The sequence below is a fragment of the Phyllostomus hastatus genome, unplaced genomic scaffold (assembly GCF_019186645.2).
Source record: "Phyllostomus hastatus isolate PE091 unplaced genomic scaffold, TTU_PhHast_1.1 phas_scaffold_39, whole genome shotgun sequence".
Taxonomy (NCBI): domain Eukaryota; kingdom Metazoa; phylum Chordata; class Mammalia; order Chiroptera; family Phyllostomidae; genus Phyllostomus; species Phyllostomus hastatus.
Window position 1 is genome coordinate 3,861,743 of NW_025334028.1, and position 21,791 is coordinate 3,883,533.

The following is a 21,791-nucleotide window of genomic DNA, read 5'->3' on the forward strand; positions in this document are numbered from 1 at the left end:
CAGAGACAGGTGGATGGATGAATGAATAAACTTGCATTAAAAACAAATCAAGAATCTTACCACATGTGAGTCAACCTTATCCCTTAATGAGAAACAATAAGGTCTGGAAAGGAGATCATTAAAACATGAAAAATACAGGTCTGAAGTAGGATTGGGCTATAATGACCAATGCAGTCATATTAATTACTAATAAAATAGAATCTGAATACTCAACATGTTTATAAAATCCTATGAACACAAGGATTTCATTATCTATTTGGTAGACTATCAAGCCCTCCACATCCATGGGTTTTGCATCCTCAGATTCAACAAAATGCATCAAAAGTACTTTTAAAAAATCTCAGAACGTTCCAAAAATCAAAATTTGAATTTACCATGCACCAAGGACTATGATGAATCCACATGAATAAAGTGATGTGTAGGCAGACCCTGCTGTTGCCTAAATGCAAATATCATTCTACATAAGGGACTTGAGCATCTGTGGATTTTGGTATCTGCAGAGGGTCTGGAACTAATCCCCCGTGGATACAAGGGACAATAGTAATCTGTATCAAGTAACATGGTAGCACACACAACAGAGAAACAAGGACACAGAAAGATTATTAGATATGTGACAAGACTTATCAGTCCTCTTTGAAAGAAAAAGCTAACCTGACCTCTTTATCTCACAAGTATATGGTGAAGAATAAAACTGCCAAGATTTATACAAATGAAAATTATTAATTTTCTCAATATTCCAACCTATCCTGAAGTCTGAAGTAATCCTCTTCATTTCATTCATCAGATCCGTTCCAAGACTTTTTACATTCTCCAAGTCATCTTTCATAGAGTAGGAGAGGTCCATTAAGTAGTAGAGATCAATGGGATAGTCTTCAGCTCTCTTGAACTTTAATGCAAATGTCTGTGGCTCCCCTAATTAAACAGATATTAGAAAATGAAATTCGCTTGTCAGCAATAAAAAGCAATGAAAAAATAAAACAAATAAATTGTATTTACCAGGTAAACACCTTAAAATGAAATGTATTTTTGCTCTACAGTACTCTGCCGTGAATGATGCACACCCACATTTTTATACGCACTCTACATGGGATTATCATACCCATGTTATGTGACCGTTATACCATGTATAATGCACATCCTTATTTTTCCCTCAAAAATCTTTTTTGGCAAAAAAGTGTACATTATATACAACAAAATATGGGTAATTTTTACAAAACCTATAGGAATTCCTTAAGTAATGCAGTGGGCATGTATTCAATTTCATTCACAAATACGCAAAATGCCAGGCACTGGGGATGCAAGATGAAAAAGACAACATCCACAGTGGATAAAACAGTCAAAAATGGTTGACTTAGAACTAACACACAGGAAAAACAAATAGATGGTACAACATAAATGAGACTAGGGTGTGTGAGGAGGGCTTTTTATAGGCTACACTGACTTTTTAAAGTTCTAAGTCAAGACTGTTCTCTGTTTCTCTTCTTTCCCCTGGAAAATATTTTTTATTGATTAGAAGTAGCCTATGTTCTCTGTTTAATAGGATCCTACTACATGCAAATAACAAATTCTGGTTTTTACTTTACAAAACCTGGTAAAAAGTTTTAAAAATGACTTATAGAGACAAAGAGACATGTTAAGAAACTATAGCAAAAATCTAAGAGAACAATGAAGATCTGAATAGAAACAATGAGAAAGAAGAGGAGAGACGTGTAAGAGGTGTTAGGTGTAATTCACTTAGGAAATATATGAGAAATAGAAGGTTTGGGTGAAAAATCATTAAATTCTTGTAGATTATTTCTATATAGATTTCTAGTAGGCAGGTCACTAAATGGATGTGAAGGTTAAAAGAGAAAACTCTGTGTGACAATATACAAATGGTTTTAAAGCCACGAGAGGAAAGTCAACAATTAAGTGGACTGCAAAGAGAAAGAGAAAGAAAAAAAAAGACACTAAAAAGGTTAGACAGCAATGTCAAAGTGATCAGAAGAAAAACTAGGATCTGATACCACAGAAGCCAAGAGAAACAGCTTATCAAAAGGCTCAAAGGCATGACTTGGTACAGAAAGTCACACACAAAAAAGGGATCTCCCACAATGATCCACTAGGCTCAGTGGATCAGGTGATGGCAGAGGTTTGCCAGGACAGGTGTTAAGCAGAAGCCTGCACTAGGGTGAAGAGTGAATGGGAGTGGAAGTCACACACAAAGAATGTGCACCACACTCTTGAGAGAAAAGGGATGGAAAATGGAAGGAGCAGGAAGACGGTTTGTTTTCTTTTTTGGTGTTTTTTAGCTATGAGATTGCCACAGATTCTTGCAAAAACCTTAATATTTTCACAATACCAAACAAATACAAGGGGAAATATAAGTTAAAATATGTCTGTATATTATGTAATTATGCCAGAGGATGGACACTTATTTTTAAAACCCATTAAATATAATATATTCTTAATCTTTAACAGACTTTACCTTGAACATTAGGCAATATTTTTATTTCAAGTACATATGTCTTACAAATCTGAAAAAAATGTCTAAGATTTAATGTATTCCACATTTTTACTTGAGAGCCAGTGCATGACTGAAATAAATCCTCGCAGAAACTGGTGAGACTTGCATAAAGCTGTCAGAAAGCTCAAGCAGAAACAAAGGTATTCACAGAATAAGATCTCTGTACCTGATCGTAATTGCAAAACCAATTGCTGTGGTTGGATCTGTGTGATATCTTCTGGCTGGAGCTTCTCTACTGTTCCTTTGCTACGGTTGGTCACATTTTTATTTTTCTTTATATGTTTGGAACCTCTTGGATTTTCTATGTCATCTGGATGACAACCCTTCTTTTTTAAGGCTTCTAAATCATCACATCGTGCAGAAGTAGGCATTCCTTCTTGTAAAAATGTCTAAACAACATATAAAATATAGGTGTAAATAAAAAGCATAATGGTCACATCTTTTACCTAATTGTAAATATACAATTAAATTGCAAAAGTCAAGTGACACATCTAATGTACTTAATTTCTGGTTTTTAAACAAAATGTTTCCTTCATCCAAAACATAATAAGTGCTCTTATATATAAATAAAAGATTTTCTTGAAAGTAATACCTTTCTTACTAATACATTACTACTAATTTATTATTTTAATAATACTTAGGACTAATCTAAGTATATACATTTTAACTGCCCTACCTTCAAATTCAGAGTATCTAATCAAAGAAATTTCTTCAGTGAAATCACTTATTCAGCATGGTTAACAGCCACTAATGATGTATAACACACTCAATTATCGATATTTTTCCCTAAAATTTCCCTTAGAAAAATCCTTAAAAGCCTCATATTATGTAGCATTCTCAATCACAATATCTTGTACAACTCATGTTTACAGAAAAGATATTATCCTAAAAGCATCTCAATTAATGATGTTACTTTTAGAAAGATCAAGAAATTTAGCACAAATTTAGTATTCCTGGGGGTTTGAAAAAAATTTCAACTATTGGCTATTACTGTAAACAAGACTTTTAAAATTTATTTTAAAAACAATACAGTACGTGATTACATTACAAGGATAATGAATATATTTCCATAGGGTGAATTTAAAAAATAAAAAAGGTATGTAGTAAATTTAAAAAATAAAAATGGTATGTAGTACTTGTGGCTTAGGGTAAAATTTCCAGTAGGGACATGATTTCAAAATGGGTTACACTTCAAACAACTTAGATCGGAATTTAAGATTTTTATCAGATGACCAAAGAAATACCTTATTAAAAACAAAAATACTGCTTTTAAGATATATATAAAGATTTTGAATAAAAGTTTTTCATTAAATGTGACTGGGAGCAAAAAAAATGACTATATATATATATATATATACACACACACAAATATATATGTATTATATACATGTATATCATTCTAAAATGTATATATATAACTGAATTATTATAAGACATTTGACATATATCCCTAAAAATTTTATATTTAGTTGGCCAAAATTTTTTAACCTCAACATTGAGAAAATGAGGGAATGCCTTTCACTTGGGGTCATTCATGTTCACTTTTATATGGTATTTCATTATCTACGAATTTTATGGTGCTGTATACAGTAAGTGAGAATACTTAAATCATCACAGTGGTTCTGATCAGTTATTTTTAAAGGGAAACATAACCCTAAATTTCTGTCATTAGAGAAACAACTGGAAAGAAACACCATGGACCAGATGGTTCAAAGCTGCATTGCCTTTATATATTACCAAACCTAAAATACTAAAGCACAAAAACAAACTACCCAGAACATTATTTCTTTCCAAGTATTAGCCAATCCAAGAAACTTTAAAATCAAAACATGCAAGTAAAATTTCACTGAATATGAGGTCTGTCCAGAAGGTATCTAGCCAAATAATACAAAAAAGAGACATATATTGAAAAAGACACAAGATACAAGAAACATTGTACACAGGGCAATGACACCTCAGTCCCCTTCAAAGTAGGCACCTTGGGACCTCACAGAGTCCTCCTAGTCACTGCAGCTGCCCCATATTTTCTTGATCTTCATCGAAGGTCTAAAAAAAAATCTCTTTCCTCTCAAAGGTGATTTTAATTTTAGGAATAGCCAGAAGTTACAGGGTGCCAAATTAAGGCTATGGGGTGTCTGAGTCACCTGGGTAATTTGATGTTTTGCCAAGAAACTCGGCATGAGACATGATGCATGAGCAGGCACATTGCAGTGATGAAGCTGACAACTGCTAGTTGTCCACAGCTGCAGCCTTCTAAATCATCCCAATAGTTTCCATGCAGTAATGTTCAACCTTAACACAAAATTTGACAAAGATCTGTTGTTCTACTCAGTCATTTTGAATGTGATGGCCACACAGTACAAATGCTCACTCAATGGCATCTACCATCCCCACTGACTAGTACAGTGAAGTCATCACTGTTCATATTTGTGCATTCCAGGCCACCACCCCTCTTGACTGCCAGGTTAAAACAATGTTGCGCAAACTGTTCTGGTATTAACAATGGCTGGACTTTTTTTGGACAAACCTCATATTCAAAATTAACCTTTAATAATTTAGGAATTATGCCACAAAGATCAAAAGGCTAAGCTATTTAGATAGTTGTCTCCAATTTAATTCCAGAATAACATTTTTATTTTTTTATTTAATCTTTATTGTAATTTTTCCATTACCATTTATTGCTCATATACCCTCTTCATCCCACATATTACAAACTGTTGTCCACGTCCATGAGTTCTTTTTCCTTTTTGCTCAATCCCTCCACTCCCTAACCTCTGCCCCCACTAGCTGTCATCTCTCTATGAGTCTGTCCCCATTTTGCTTGTAAGTTCAGTTTGTTCATTAGATTCCACATGAGTGAACTCATATGGTATTTGTCTTTCTCTGACTGGCTTATTTCACTTAGTACAATGTTCTCTAGGTCCATCTACACTGTTGCAGAGTAAAATTTTCTTCTTTTTTATGGCCGAGTAGTATTCCATTGTGTAAATGTCCCATAGTTGTTTTATCCACTCATCTGCTGATGGATACTTGGGCTGCTTCCATATCTTGGTGATTGTAAATAACACTGCAATGAACATAGGCATGCTTATGCTCTTTTGAATTAGTGTTTTGGGTTTCTTTGGATATTTTCCCAGAAGTGGGATTGCTGAGTCAAAAGGCAGTTTTAACTTTTTTAGGTATCTCCATACTGCACATTGCACAGTGGCTGCATCAGTCCCAACAGTGTACTAGGATTCCCCTTGCTTTACATCCTCACCAGCATTTATTGCTTGTTGATTTATTGATGATAGCTATTCTCACAGGTATGAGATGGCATCTCATGATGATTTTAATTTGCATTTCTCTGATGATTGGTGATATTGAGCATCTTTACATATGTCTATTAGCCCTCTGTATGTCCTCCTTAGAGAAGTGTCCTTTGCCCATTTTGTTTTTTTGGTGCTGGGTTTTACAAGGACTTTATAAATTTTGGATATTAACCCCTTATCAGATGTACCAGTGGTTTGTTTTTTTATTAATGACTTCCTTTACTATGTCAAAACATTTTAGTTTAACAGAGTCCCATTTGTTTATTCTTTCTTTTGTTTCCCTTGTCTGGAGAGATATATCACATAAGATACTGCTACCAGAAATGTCTAAGATTTTACTGCCTGTGTTTTATTTTACGGTTTTTATGGTTTTGGGTTTAATATTTAAGTCTTTAATCCATTTTGAATTTATTCCTCTGTGTGGTACAAGAAGATGGTCTAGTTTCATTTTTCTGCTTACATCTGTCCAATTTTCCAAAAACCATTTATCAAATAAACTATCTTTAGCCCATTTATATGCTTGCTTCCTCTGTTGAATATTAATTGGCTATGAAAGTGTGGGTTAATTTCTGGGCTCTCTATTCTGTTTCTTTGATCAATGTGTCTGTTTTTATGTTGGTACCATGCTATTTTGAATACTATGGCCCTATAGTATAATTTGATATTAGGTAGCATGATTCCTCCAACTTTGTTCTTCTTTCTCAGGATCACTGTTGCTATATAGGGCCTTTTATGGTTCCATACAAATTCAGAATACCACTTTTAGGAGAACAGAAATTACCACAAAAATTTTAAAATAACAATAGAAAAACCTCTCATTTTGTCTTTCATATGATCAAACCATATTTAACCAGTTATGTCAAACAGGTACTTTAAATGTGTGTGTGTTGGGAGGGGGATGCCAAATGCCTGAGTAAAAACAAATAAAAAGCTTTTAACTTTCTGGTATTATTCACACTGTGGATAAATTATGTATCTTCAAAATGACTTTCCTTCACCTCCTGTTCTAACTCGTTCATTCATTCAACATTCAGTAACCTTTGTGGAAGGTACCATATTAAGCAAAGTATAGAGACAACAAAAGTAAATAAAATTTAAACCCTAGCTTCAATGCGTTTTTATTAGGATGCAAATAAATTTCCTATTAGTTTAACTCAAATATAATTAGGAAGGTTAATTTGTATGTCTCCCATCAAAGAAGGGGAAAATTTAAGACAGTGGAAATTAAATGGCCAGAGTTTAGTGGAAACCTGTAAAATAGAAATATTTCACAAAGGTGAGCTATGTATGTATATATTTGTGTGTGGGTATATATTTTTTATTTGTCTAGTAATTACATTTAAAAAAACATAAAATTAATTTTAGTAACATATAATATTAGCATTTCAAATTATTAATAATTTTTTAAATCATTAAGCCTTTGAGCTTTGGTATTTATCTCAGGCTTACAGCAAGTCTCCATTTGGACCACCCACACTTGCAGTTGCTCAAGCCACATGTGCCGAGGCTACTATTCAACAGCACAACTCCAGACCATGACACAATACTGTAACAGCGATGACACTTATGCAATAAATAATGATTTAAGTGGAAATTCATTTCTAACTCTTCCCCAGGATTCAGTTTTATGTAACACTAAATGACTACAGAGTAAATGGAAAGGACCTACGCAATCTTACTTACTGAATTTGTACACCATCCACAATTCGGCCCTGCTTGTATACACTCTCCACACGATTTGGCATTTGCTTTTAGACATCTATTTTCATCTGTCAGGAGAGAAAAGATCAGACCACTTTACTCAACATTTCGAAACAGAAAATAATAGAAAATCAGGATCACGATGAAAATGCAATATTATGAATAATAAATGTGAATACTACAATCAAACCTGCCTCACAAAAGGGCCTTAAGAGAGGTGGCTATAGATCCCCCTGACAGAGAGCTATACTTTCTTTTTTACTACAGCGAAGACCAGGTACCATTAATCTATATACACATTTATCCTTTTCATCAAAGGCATAATTTCAGGATCCATCATGATGGATGGTCATAATTGTCAGTTTTCTGTCAGTTTTACAACTGGGCAAAGTATTATTTCTTTTCATGTAACTCATACTACCACAACCATAGCCTATAAGCATCTTGAGCAATTTTCCCTTCAGTTTTATGTTAAATAAAAGTCCATATTCAACCAATCCATAACCCCATGATTTTTTTAGACTCTGTGTTCAAAGTATGTCTTATTGGAATATACCTAAGCATCAGCATGCATCTAATGTGGAAAGCACCGATATGGACTGTGTCCATCATGTTTTTTCTGATTATGCTCATTATAGAAAAGTTGACGAATATATAAAAACATAAAAAACTAAAAACCACCTGTAATCTGCCCATAAGAAATAACTACTATTAACAATTTATGTATTTAAGTCCTTTTTTACACAGATCAAAATATTAGCAAGGAAGCAAAAATATACAGACATTATTTAAATGAAATTGGGGGTATACATTTTGTATACTACTTTTTTAAAACATAAATTATCACTTTAAAATCATTTTCTACCACAAATGATTTTTAAAAATCCACAATAATTAAACAAAGAGATACAATTTTAAGGGAATAGTGAATGAGACAACTGATGTTTCCAAAAATTACTTCCTAAAGATTCAGAATAAGTTAGGTCCCAGAGAAGTCTTCCTTCCTGTCATTTATTTTTATTTATTAATTATAGTGACTTTTTAATTGTTTTTCAAGTACAGTTGTCTCCATTTTCTCCCATAACCTCCCCCACCTCCCACCCTCAATCCTATCTCCTTGTCTTTGTCCACGTGTCCTCTTTACATGTTCCTTGATGACCTTTCCCCTATTTATCCCCCTCCCAGTTATACCATCAGTTTGTTCTTTATTTTAATGTCTTTGTTTATATTTTGCTTATTTTATTGATTAGATTGCGCTTATAGGAGAGATCATATGGTATTTGTCTTTCAACCCCTAGCTTATTTTACTTAGCATAATGTTCTCCAGTTCTGTCTGCGCTGTTGCGAAAGCTCCTTCTATCTTTTTGCTGCATAGAATTCCATTGTGTAAATGTACCACAGTTTTTGATCCACTCATTTACTGATGGACCATTTAGGTTGCTTCCAACACTTGGCTATTGTAAATTGTGCTGCTACTTCTTGTACTTTACCCTAAGTGTTTCATTATAAATTCTTCAAAAATATGGCTTTTAATAATTGTGTATTTCCTTCTACTGTACCCTATTTAGCATTTCATCACACTTTCAAGAGTGCTAAGTAATTTTTTAATATAAATTTTTTTCACTCATTTAACAAGTATAAATTAGAATATCAACTCAATTGTAAGTTATTTAAGATTTCGTTTTTTTCACATTTTTACTGATCATATCTTTTATAAATTTTCTGTTTTGTCTTTTGCAAATTTTTCTATTATGCTCATCTGTTTTTACTGGGTCTCTACACATGATAATGAAATTAAACCGTTAGTTTCTTATCGTTGATGGTGCTTTTGTTACAGAGTGCAGCCAAGAGGGGGGACCCCAAATGGGCATTTGAAATGGGGTCCAGAACTTAAGGTGTCCAGGAGATTTTAAGATGTCTCCAAACCCCCCCACCCAGGGTGTGGGTTGGGGGAAGGGACAAATGGAGCAGGGCCATTGAGAGCTGTTTTGCATAGCAACAGCCTTGCAGCTAAGCTCTGCCGTGGTCATTTAACATATCTATAGCCTTTGGCTGTTCGCTTAGGTATGTTAAATAGCTGTGATCATCTCTGAGCCAGGGGAATGGAAGTAACTTCCCCACCAAGACATAACTGGGGGCAGATCCCCCAAGCTACAGTGCCTGCATGGGAGCTCGGAGAAGATTGGCTCCAGGACATGGGCCATACCTGCCCAGACTCATGATGGCAGCCCAGTAAAGCTGGAAGGATATGAATTCTGGCAAGTGAAGCCGAGTGTGGGACGAGTCGGAAATGAGGCTGCAGAGGAAGATTGGCCACAGGGATTTAAAACCCAGACTTGGCGGCCATTAGGAGAGAGAACCATGCTGCTTTGAGAAGGAGAGCCATGCACAGTCCTGAGGGGGAGAACCGTGCTGCTTTAGGAGAGAGAACCACGCGGCTTTGGCAGAGTGGGGACTCTCCCCTTCCCGCAGCCCTGAGAGGGAGAACCACGAGGCCTGGACAGAGTGGGGACCCCCGCAGCTTTAGAAGGGAGAACCACCACCTGGTTTTAGCAGAGATCCCGGCGACTCAGCCGAGGGTGCCGGGTACCCAGGGAGGTCTCCCAGTCGAGATGGAGGACTAACTAAGAACCAGAGGACTGTCTGAGCCATGGACTTCATTTTCCTTTCCTGAGATATGGTACTCTGGACTGGGCAAAGGGAGGAAGGGATGGAAGGAAGGACTGTGACTGTGTTTGTGGGTGTTTTAAGGGACTTTGGGATTTTTGATAGACATTAGGTCACTACTTGAAGTTTGTATAGCATTAAATAAACATTTCCTTTCCTTTTCACGAATCTCTGGCATTGAGAGACGTCTTTCCTCTGGCGGCGGACATAACGGACCCGGGGCCTTCTTTCAATAATAGTATATCGCCTCAGGCCCCCCTTGTTGTGTTCTGTAACACTTTGACATATAAGTATTTGGGGTTTTTATGTTGTTGGTTTTATGCAGTTGAAATTTATCAATATTTTCTTCATAGTTTCTGTCTTCATTTTTCTGTATTGTAAGTCCTTCTTATCCTGAGATCAAGTAATTGTTCTATGCAGTTTATTTTTTAAGATTTGGAGAATAGAACTGGATATTCCATTACTTCGGATGTGGATGCACGATGTTTTATAAGAGGATTAAATATATTTTGGCTTGATTTTTCATTCCTCTTATAACAATGTAAATACTTTATACGACTTTGTGCAAGAGCAGGAACATCTTCTAGAACAAGGGCGTGAAACTCATTTTCACCAGGGGCCACATCAGCCTCGTAGTTGCCTTCAAAGGGCCGAAATAATTTTAGGACTGTATAAATGTAACTACCCCTTAACTGTTAAGGAGTTGAAATTACATTCAGCCCTTTGAAGGCAATTGTGAGGCTTAATGTGGCCCCTTGTGAAAATGAGTTTGACACCCCCGTTCTAGAAAGTCAATTGTTTCTGGTTTCATTCTTTTAGACTGTAATGGATAATTCATAATCCACAACTGTATAGTTTTTAGTTTCTTTTCTTCTAAATATATTATATGCCTTTGCTTTCTTAATGCTCACTCTATTACATTCTCGAAAGCTCTTTCTGTGTAGTACTTTATCCTATCATTTTAGCATTTCACTGGCCAGCCTCCTACCATTATTCTGGGTGGCAGAGGCCAGGTGACTGTGGAAGAGCCCTGCAGGCCACTGTAAGGACCTTGCCCTTTACTCTGAGTGAGATACTTGCAGGGACTTCAGATGGATCAGCATGGTCGGGTGTAGGTTTTCCTGGAATAGAACTGGTCAAAAAACAGTACAAGAAAATGAAATGAAAAGACAAACAGGATATTTTCTTCTTACCTGCTTGGCCAAACACGTAGCAAATTGAACTGATCAGTTCAATCCAGAAAATCAGTTGTAAATTCATCTGAAACATGAAATGCATAACACTGTATTAAAAAAAAATAAAAACAAAATACTTAAAACATTCCCACCCACCTTATCTTCTGTTGATTTTACAAGCACAGTACCCCTCAAACCACTTTTTCTTCAACCTTTCTACACCCCTATCATCTGCCTTTTCTCCTCAGGTACATCTTTCACCAACATTAACTAACTTTCATACCAGATCTCCAGAACCTGTTCTTGGCTTTCCAACTCAAATGTATTTTAACATTTAATTTACAATGCTTTAAAAAAGAATAACAGTGTCAAGTATTCCCTAACACCATAAAAGCTAGTAACAATCTTTGTTCCATGAAATCTGTTATCTCCTTTGGCTGCTGGGGGACCAACACGTTGCATCAGTACAGAATGTTCGAGTGAACTTGTCAAAATCCTGACCACGCTATCCCCTTCCTTACAGTTTTTCAAGTGTTTATTTTTCCTCAGCCTGAGACCAATATCCTGTACAAGGTCCTGACTCAATTTGTGAGTATGATCTTTTAGAATTTTGATCTTTTTAAAGAAAATCAACTCTTATGCATGGAATTAGTAACATATTCAGTTTAATTTCCTACAATTTCTAGATCTACAAACTAGACCCAAAGGGGGGTGGGGAACATAGGAAGCTCTAAAAAAGGATTCAGTGTCTTTCAGAATCTTTAAAGAAAAATTAAGTAATATTCTTTATATTAAGTAGAATACCCCAAACCATAAGATATACACAACTATCTTCTGTCAAAGTTTTCACTACATTACTCTGTAACATTCCAGAGTTGGTCAAAGGTGGCTACAGCCACAGGTCCCTGACCCTACCCCTTAACTACTTACTACTCTTGGGCTAGCAGCCAGTGGAATATTATGCATAAATATCTGCCCCTCCCAAAAAATGAAAACAAACATAGAAACAAAAAAGGAGAGCTTTACTAGTTATCAAGTAAATATAAATTAAAGCAACATAAGTAAATTAGCAACCAAAAAAATTTTTTTTAAAGATTTTATTTATTTATTTTCAGAGAGGGGAGGGGGGAGAGGGAGAGAGGGAGAGAGAGAGAGAGAGAGAGAGAGAAACATCAATGTGTGGTTGCTGGGGGCCATGGCCTGCAGCCTAGGCATGTACCCTGACTGGGAATTGAACCTGTGATACTTGGTTCGCAGCCCACGCTCAATCCACTGAGCTACGCCAGCCAGGGGCCAAAAAAAATTTTTTTAACCTAGAAAAACTTACTGCAGCAGGTGGAGAAAAACTAGATATGGCTCTGTAAATTAGTATAATTTGGGGGGAAATAATTTAACCTATATCAAAACCATTAAAAAAATGTTTCTACTTTCTGACTTAGTAATCTAGCTATGGGGAATTCATCCTGAGGAAATAATTAAAAATATAAAAGATAAATACACACTCCCATACACATTTAGTACAGAACTCAGGAGTGGGCAAAAGTAGGTTTACAATTGTTCATATGGAAGATAATAAAATTATCAATAAATAATAATACATGAGTAAACTCTGTTTCACGTTCTCACAACTGTAAACCTACATTTGCCCACCACTGCCATTATTTATAATAGGTACAAGTACAAACATCATTTATTCAAAAATAAGGAAAGGCTAACTACATCAACTTAATGAACCTATTAGAGCTGTAACAATAATAAAATGAAGTAACATCAAAACGTTTGTAGAGTAATTTTGGATGCAAGGTACACATGAAGATGACAGGTATGCAAATAACAGTACACAAAGTAACCACGAAGATCTGCAGATCACAAAGAATTATAAGCAGACAATGGGTTTTAAAAACAATCATAGCAGGGTAATTGTGTGGAATTATTCACTTGGTAAATATCCTTCATTTAGCTAAAGTATGTCTTTTAAAAACCTCCCTCTTCAAAGCTTCCATTCGAAGATGCTATTCCCACAGCTCCCAGACAATGCTTCCAGTGTATCAGAGCACCTGGATACTTCATTTCCTCTGTGTGAAAGGCTGTGCTCACCTTTTCTCTGGTGGCTTCCAGAGAAAAGCGATAACAACAATGTGCAGAGTCAACCACTGAGCAACTGTGCTCAGACCAGCCAAGTTCTGTTATGCCAGGAGCTTACAGTTTTTTATATATCACTGATTGCATCTGAAAAGATCAAAAAAGTTGTCATGGACGTGTGAGAGGCTGAACAGTTCACCTTTTAAGGCCGATCTAAAAGGTGTAATGTGTAATAAATCCATGCAGACCATAATCCTAAGACACCCAAATAATGTTATCAATTCCAGAGCTGTGACGAAAAGGACCTGGAACATTAAGACTGTGACTAAGGGAGCTCAAGGGCCGTTTCTGCACAGAGGCCATATATGGACTTACATGCATTTCATAGGGAGACATCTCAGGCTATTTCAAGGACTTCTAGACTACCTTGAGACACCTTTTAAGGTTGAGAAAACAATTAGATACATTTCGATACTATCGATGGTGACCTAATAAACACACCACTAGAATAACTGCAACCAGTCCCAGCAAAAGGAATCTTATCTAAGAAAAAATCCAAAAAACATTACATTTCAAAAAAATTGGCGAGGGGGCACAATATAAACTCTAAGACTGCAGGAACGACAGACTGCAGAAATACAAGTAGAAAAATAAACACTTGAAACAAAGCTATGAGCCATTTTATTAAAGGCTGATCCCAAATGAGCATGAAAAGTTGTCTGAAGGTTAATTCTTCCTAGCTCCTCTTTCCACTCAAAAGTGACACTTCCAAGCAATTGATACTCTTCAAACCAGTCTAGTGAGCTATTCCTTCTTCACACTTGCTATGTCTATAAATGCTGCCTTTTCCTTGAGGGGAAAAGAAAAGGTTAGTAATCATTTCAGTTGGAAAATTTTACTCTGAGTCATGTCTACAAAAATACCTGTGAATGGAGCTAGCAAAAAAAAAAATTTAAATAAACAAATAAATAAATAAATATCCATCCTGATTAGTGAGATCAGGGAGCACTTGAAAGCAAGATTTCTTCCACATAATTTCAGTTAAGAGGAATTGTAAGTTATGTTCCCAAATTGTGTAATTGTAATTTTATCCACCCTTTAGGTAGATCCCTCCAAAATTCTTACTTGATCAAAACTTTAGTAAGTGTTGACTATATCGTTTGTCATCTCTCTCTGCTCTGCAGGGGAGTAGAACAAGCAGCACTGGCTACCATTTAAATGTATAACAAATGTTTTAAAATCTAACAAAACACAGGGAGAAATCACTTTCTCATTTTACTCAGCACTAAGCTGGGAATAATATCTACCTCAGAATTGTTGTAAGGGTAAAATATGACCATGAATGCAAAATCGTTTAACCACAAATATCTGTATAGTGATACACGTATCACAGTTTACCTGATTACTGAATTTTCTTAGTTTCCAACTCGTTCACTGGTCATACATAGGATTCTAAACATAAGAACCGCAGTGACTATTTAACAAATGGTTCTCAATCTTTTAAACCCCATGCTTCTTTAATAAGCACAAAGCCATATGCTATTGTGTTTTTTGTTATGTTTTCCTAATACAACATAACATTAAATGCACTTTCTCAAACTACAACCTCCTCCTTCAATCATAGATGACCCACCACCACCCCTTTTAAGAAGCACTAAAATCATAATTTGAAATAAATCATACATAAACCATAAAATATTAGAGAGGTAATAAATTGCTATTCCTAACTGCATAGAGTATGAAAGCTAAATTATTTACACATGCATTGGATAAACATAGACACTGACATGTGATATGCACACTTCAATTAGTACATTCTCAACAACTTTGTGCAAATACTTTCCTCATCATTCCATTGAAACTACATTCCCTACAATAAAATTAAATACTAATTTTTCTTCTACCTCTGGCTTTGTTTGCTTGTTTTGGCCTTCATTGGCTCTTCATCAACCACAATAAGCAGAATTAACTTCTCCTTTCTTTGTGGTCCCAAAACAACTTCTTTGTAGTGCCCAGCACAGTAAATGACAAACCTTTAGTGATGGATGCTCCATAATAAAGTGTTGTTTTTAATTCTATTATAAAATTTCTGTTGTAACTAATTGTGTTTATGTCTGTGGACCTCACCAGACTAGAGCTGGAGGGCAAGAATCCAGGTCTTCAATGTTAAAAATAGTCAAACAATATTTCCTAAATCAGACTGGATTCTGCCTTTTAACTAAGCTGTCTTTTGAATATGTGACCCACCTGCCATCCATACCTTTGCTTATACCTTTGCAAGCTCCTCTACAAAGCCTTCCAAAAGCACTTACTTCAGTGCTGATCGTTTTCTCAAAGTCTATTAGAGAATAATACTTGTATGGTATATTGTGTAAAGTATTCTTTGATACTTGCTGTTTCCCTAGATTGGATACAACCTGTCCCAACTCCACAATATATTCAACAGCAAGGTGGATGTCCATTTCTTCCTCTACACCCACTCAAGCACAGCATTTTTCAGGTAACTGGCATTCAATATACAGATAGATTAAAACATACTGTACAACAGAGTTACATCCTCACAAAGGACTAACAGTAATAGATTTGACTGGTCAGCATTGGCAGGTTTTCCCCACTCTCTGGTAACGATACACGAACATGGTTGTTCCTTGGAGAAGAGAAGAGCTGCACTCTGCAGTGTTCAGGCCAAGCAGCAGCCACCCTTCAACTCACAGAATGAGGGAAGGGCGGAGACCAGTACTTTCTGGTGTAGAAGCAGAAAGCAAAAGCCTTAGAAGGTTGCATTGAAAGCCAGGTTTCCCACCTCCCAATCAAGAAACCTTTACTGCATCAAACTGCTTCTCTAATTGTCTCAAAAGACTACTTAAGTCTGTCTTTACCTCATACATACAAAGCAAAGGCAAAACCCACAAATACCCAAGTCACTCACTATACTGTCAAACAAAGGAATTAGAAACTGGGAAAGGGAAATGCTTTACACTCCTTTGCATCTACTCAGACCTTGACTGATCAGTGTTCCCAGGTTCTCCTTGCTTTTTCACTCTACACTCTTCTTTGGTATTTTCATCTGCAGCCTATTGCTTCATCTATCACTTACAGACTAAGAATTCCCAAATCTGCATATCCCAACCAGACATCTTTTTCTTTTTTTTTTTTTTTTGAGCACCCATTCTGCACTGTAGACAACTCTACCTACGTATGCCCCACACTCACCTTTAAAGAAAAAAAAAAAACAAAAACCCTCAGCACTATACATTCATCATTTTCCCTTCCCTCAGTCAACCAGCACCACCCCCTTGTGGTCATATTGCCTACCCTGGTGTATGGCACCATCAAACCAGAAACCTGTGTCACTTGGATTTTTCTCACCTCTCTTAACTCAGACACCAAGTTTTATCAAATCTCTCTCCTAAATACAGTAGATCTTGTACCTCCAACTAAATCAACTCCTATACATACCAATGGTCTCCGAAGCTTTTTGATCCCTCACCTTTATTATTTAAAAAATTTTGAGCATATATACACCCAATATATATGCATATTAACTTATTAATTAAAATACATGCATGTCTATAGCAATATAGTAAGATATGATAAATCATAACAAAAATTGTCTTCCTACATTCCAGTGAGTCATTTTACACACCTCTGGGGCTCAGGGATCTACACTTTGGAAACTGTATAATGGCATCGGTTCTACAGTAAGAAATAAATAAATGTGTGTATGGTTATTAGAAGCAGTTTCATTTTACTCATAAACAGATAATTCATGATGAGATGATAAACCCATGCTTTGTCATATTGCTAAATATAGTTAACCTTATCTCTTATCGCCACAAACAAAAAGTACCTTTTAAAGGTAGTTGACTTCTAAAAACCCACACTGTGTTTTCTTAATAAAACTAAACTATGTAAAAGTCTCAGAATTAGCCATCTTTAAAAAGATGACAAATTTACCAAGTATAGTGCGACTCCTTTTGTACACAGCTCCTGAAAAAGAGGTATCCCTTTGTTTTCACTTACTCACTGAAATATTTTAAGGTTGCTAATGTTCTGGGTTTTATGGACTGCACCTCCTTTAACTGAGGTACATACTGTAATATTCTTTTCCCTTTTCTACATCTATAGATACTGGTATTTCAGGACCCTTTAGACTAATGTACTCTTCCCTACCTTTATCCCTTTCGACACATCCTCCTTATCTCCTACCTCTACAACGCCACCAAAGACAAACAAAAATTCCACAATACGTAACTAAAGTCAGACTTGACCTACTAATACAAGACATATTTACACATTTGCACATAACAATGCTATAGGATTTTACCCATACCCTGACACATTTTAATTTTCCAACAGTCCATCATGTTAATCCTCTCAGATAAGTTCAGCTTGTTTCACATTCAGAAATTTAAATTCTCAGATCTCAAAGTGCTGACATTTTTAGCAGTTAGATGTTTCATCTCATCACTCTAGCAGTGGAGTTAAGACTAAATATTAAAGAAAACTTTTCTCCTGGTAGATTATTATACTACTCCCCCATGCTGTGACCCACAATTTATTTGGCGAGAAGCCAAACAATAAAGATATTAAATGGCAAGCATTCCATGAAAACCAGCCATGTTTAAACTTTTGATTAATTTTAATTTTATACAGTGATGAGATGTCCATCCCCATAGTCACTCCTACAGTTAGGAATTTATTGACACTGATATAGATCTACATATCCATTCAGTGATGGCAAATTGGGGCAGATTTTAATTAGTGACCAAAAAGTTGAGAAGAAAACTTGTTAAAATTACTGATTGTACTTGAAAACTACTGATTAAAATTGTGATTTTCATTATTGTTGATTCCATATTTTTCATGTGAAGACAGCTGAGGGAGAATAAAAAACAATCTTAATATAGAACTTAATATTCTTTTATTTAAAAGAACATTAAAAAATCAACATTAAAACTTAAAACCTTAGGTCTGTGAACACAACATATATGACTTAAGAGTTTATTGCTTTGTATTTACGGAAGTATTAACCACATCCCATCTTTTCAACTAGCATTCTAATAACATCTTCCATTTTATACTGAATTTTAGGATAAGGAAAATGGCTTTCTCCTCAAATACCTGTAACCAAAATGCTGATGTTTCATGTTTTCTGTTTAACAATTCATCATCTTCAGTCACTCATTTAATATTGATGAACCAAAATTATTTGAAAAAATGAACATTATAGTAGGACTCTTAGATGTGTTTTGTCCCCTCTATTCCACAAATGCAGACTAAGTAACTTCCTACTAAAATTCCTTAATCATTCCTAAAAGTGGTCAATTGTACAAAATAATAACAACAACAACAATAATAATGGTTATGTGGTTTAAGAAAGATGCCTAATCAAAATTCACTTAGCATGTACTTCTCTGTCATCAAAACAGTCAAAAACAACTCAGCAATTCTATGCACCTAAATATGTGGAATGCAGACTCAAAGAAAACTTACCAGTGATTTTTATCTATTACATTCTAAGAGTTTTAAAAATCTTTTTGATATACCAAGAAGGAATAAAAAGGAGTAAACTTTCGAGCATCGACTCCAAGTATTTTACATTTGATTTTCATAACTACACTGTAGTTATTGAAGGTAACCTGTGATTCAAACATGGGCTCTGGAGCTAGACCCCATGGTTTCTCAGCTTACTAGCTGGATGACCACAAACAAATTACTTATGCTCCCCGTGCCTCAGTTCCTTCATTTGTAAAATCGGGATAAACAGCGCCTACCTCATTAGACAGGCCCCGGGATTAAATAACACACTACATACAAGGTGCACAGAGCTAAGACGTGTTGTATGTGTTTACTATATCATTATAATAATTGCTACTTTTAGTGTAGGTATTCTTCTTCCCATTTAGAGATGAGGAAACAACAGCCAAAGGAGTGTCATTTAACCAGTCACCACACCAACTAGTAGTACTAAGTTTGGGCTTAAAGACAAAAATTTCATACAACAATAACTGCTTACGCATTAAATGATACTGTTTTAAAACGCCGGTTGTACACTATGAAACCTAAGAAGGCACACGTAGTGAAGGGGATCCGGGCCATGTCGGGCATTATATCTCCAGGAGACCTAGAGGGGCGCCCAGCGCTGGCCACTGGCCGCGATAGCACCCGTAGCTGCAAAGAGGCTTTCGCACACATATCTGGACACTGAAAGCCGTGCGCCCACGCTGTGCACTCTCCCGGCGCCCAACGCAGTCGGATCCGGCCCACACCTCCCAGTTCAAAGCGGAGGGGTGTCACAACTCGGCACTTTGGAGGAACAATTCCCATATTGGGGAAGTTAATCACCGAGCTCAACGTTAAGCTAAGGAAGAGCTGGCGGCCGCACACGAGAGCTAAGACGCGGCAGAGTCCCAGCAACCGAAGCGGCCTCCACTCTATTCCTCACTTGCCCACGCCCAGTGGGCCAGAAGAACGGGCTCGGCCCGGAGACCCTGGTTCGCTGGAGCCCGGGTACTTCACTAGCAACCCCCAAACCCCGAAGTAACAGCGCCCAGGCCGGCAATCTTCCCATCACCTCCAGCCGCGGCAGAGCGAGTTCTGCCCCTCTCACAGCAGGCGCCGACTAGGCGGGGGCGGCGGGGAGGCTCCTCCCGGAGGACGCTGGCAGCCCGCACTTCCGCTCTCGCCCGCGCAATCACTCGAACCTCAGCCCCGCACTAAGGTCCCTGCGAAGCTGCGGCGCACCGGAGCCCGAGGCAGCCGGTCCCCCTCCCCCCAAGCCCCTACCTTCTCTGGACACCGTCCCACTTCGCGCGGTAAGCTCAGGCCTACAGCTCCGCCGTTCCAGCTCGGACTCTCCCGCGACCTCTCTGTCTCGGGCGCGGCGGGCGGCGGCTCCGCCTTCTCAGGGGCGGAAGGCCGGGACTCGCCAACCCAGCACCGCCTCGCAGTAAGAATCGACCCCCGAGGCCCTACCTCCTCCGCACGCTCCGCCCGCTCCTCCGGCCACTGCGGCTGCCTACTGCGTCCGGAAACGCATTCCTCCCAGGCAGAGTCAGCCGCGCCTCTGGCAGGCTGGGGCGGGAGGAGAATGGGCGGGAAGCCGGAGGCCAGGACAAAGGAGCTGGCCTGGTCGGGAGCGGCCCGGGCTCTGGGGTGGGGCTGGGACTCTGCGGAGACCAGCGCGGTGCCTCAGTTTCCTCTTCTCTAGGGGCAGAGGTATTGGATGTGCACCGAAGCTCCGGACAGCCTTACTGCCCTCTCAGGAGAGGAGACCAGACTCTGCTTTCCCACCGGTATTAGGTTCTGCCTCCCCGGAGCCACTGTTCTGTCTAACCAACCCTCTCTTTTGCCCAAGGCTGTTGAGTGACTCCCTTCAGTCCTGGGCACATCGAGATAGTTCCCTACCCTGCAGTGCTCCATGGGCCCCCAAACGTTTTCCTTTTGGAAGGGAATTAGCTAAAACCAATATTGTGGCTCCGGAATGATAGTTCTCTTTACTTGTGTCTGAGAAAGGTGAAGACTTAGGAAGGAGATCGGTACAAGTAAGATGGAAAGAAGGAAGGTTTTAGAGAATACTGAGCGTGGGGGCTGCCCTGGCTAACCTGGCGGTCCACTTAGGGGAAACGAATGAGAAGGAAAAATTTCATCCTTAAGTATACAGTTTCCATTTATCCTCATTTTTAAAAAATTAGGTGGAGATGGAACATTTAAAAGAGAAGGGTAACATTCATTATGAGAATGCTGGGCACATTTTGATAAGAGGAGTGAAACCTATACCAACCAATGTCATACTGAAACCCAGTAATTCCGAAAATGCTACGGACAAGCTGAAAGTGTGAGCTGCAACACCCTCTGGGACCAGAGCTCACACTATGAAATCTGTGACACTGAGTAGTGGCTCACCTGCTGGAGCTTAGAAGCTGGAATGCTCCTTTGGCTGCCACTCTTCGGTACGAGAAAATAAAGTAATCCCACCTGTGGGATATTTGCACATTGCTCATTACTAGCTAAATCTGTCCGTTAGATAATCTCTCAAGACCTCTAAGAAATGAGCATGATTTTTGCCACTTTCTTCATGGATGACTAAGCTTAAGAGGCTAAGTAAATGTTACTTATCTGTATTAATATCCCAAAGATAAAGTCGCCACGAGACTTCAGCATTCTTGAATCTAAAGGTATTGACTATACCCCTGTTCAAAATTAATCAGGATGACCTGGTGTCAACATAGGAAACCAGTTCAAAAAATAAAGCACAAGTGATCCATTGTTGATTTGCACTACATTTCCCAGAATTTTCTTCCCTGTATGTGATTCAAGGAGTCAGTCAGAAGAACATTATGAAGT

General features: G+C 37.6%; 1 protein-coding gene across 4 annotated transcripts in view; it reads right to left on the minus strand.

Annotated features, from left to right (window-relative positions):
- Positions 1-20,395, minus strand: part of ITGB1 (integrin subunit beta 1) — a 39,389-nt gene extending 18,994 nt beyond the window's left edge. The window contains exons 1-5 of one of the 4 annotated variants that reach the window (XM_045820150.1): positions 20,232-20,395; positions 11,379-11,445; positions 7,501-7,586; positions 2,673-2,895; positions 742-912 (exon numbers count right to left, since the gene is read on the minus strand). In XM_045820150.1, coding sequence (XP_045676106.1) covers positions 742-912; positions 2,673-2,895; positions 7,501-7,586; positions 11,379-11,445 — 547 coding nt within the window. In that variant the 5' untranslated portion in view covers positions 20,232-20,395. Of the gene's footprint in view, positions 1-741; positions 913-2,672; positions 2,896-7,500; positions 7,587-11,378; positions 11,446-13,457; positions 13,512-20,019; positions 20,041-20,231 lie in introns of those variants that run through there. The other 3 variants (XM_045820153.1, XM_045820151.1, XM_045820152.1) reach the window with 3 other exon arrangements.
- Between the last annotated feature and the right edge of the window lie 1,396 nt (positions 20,396-21,791).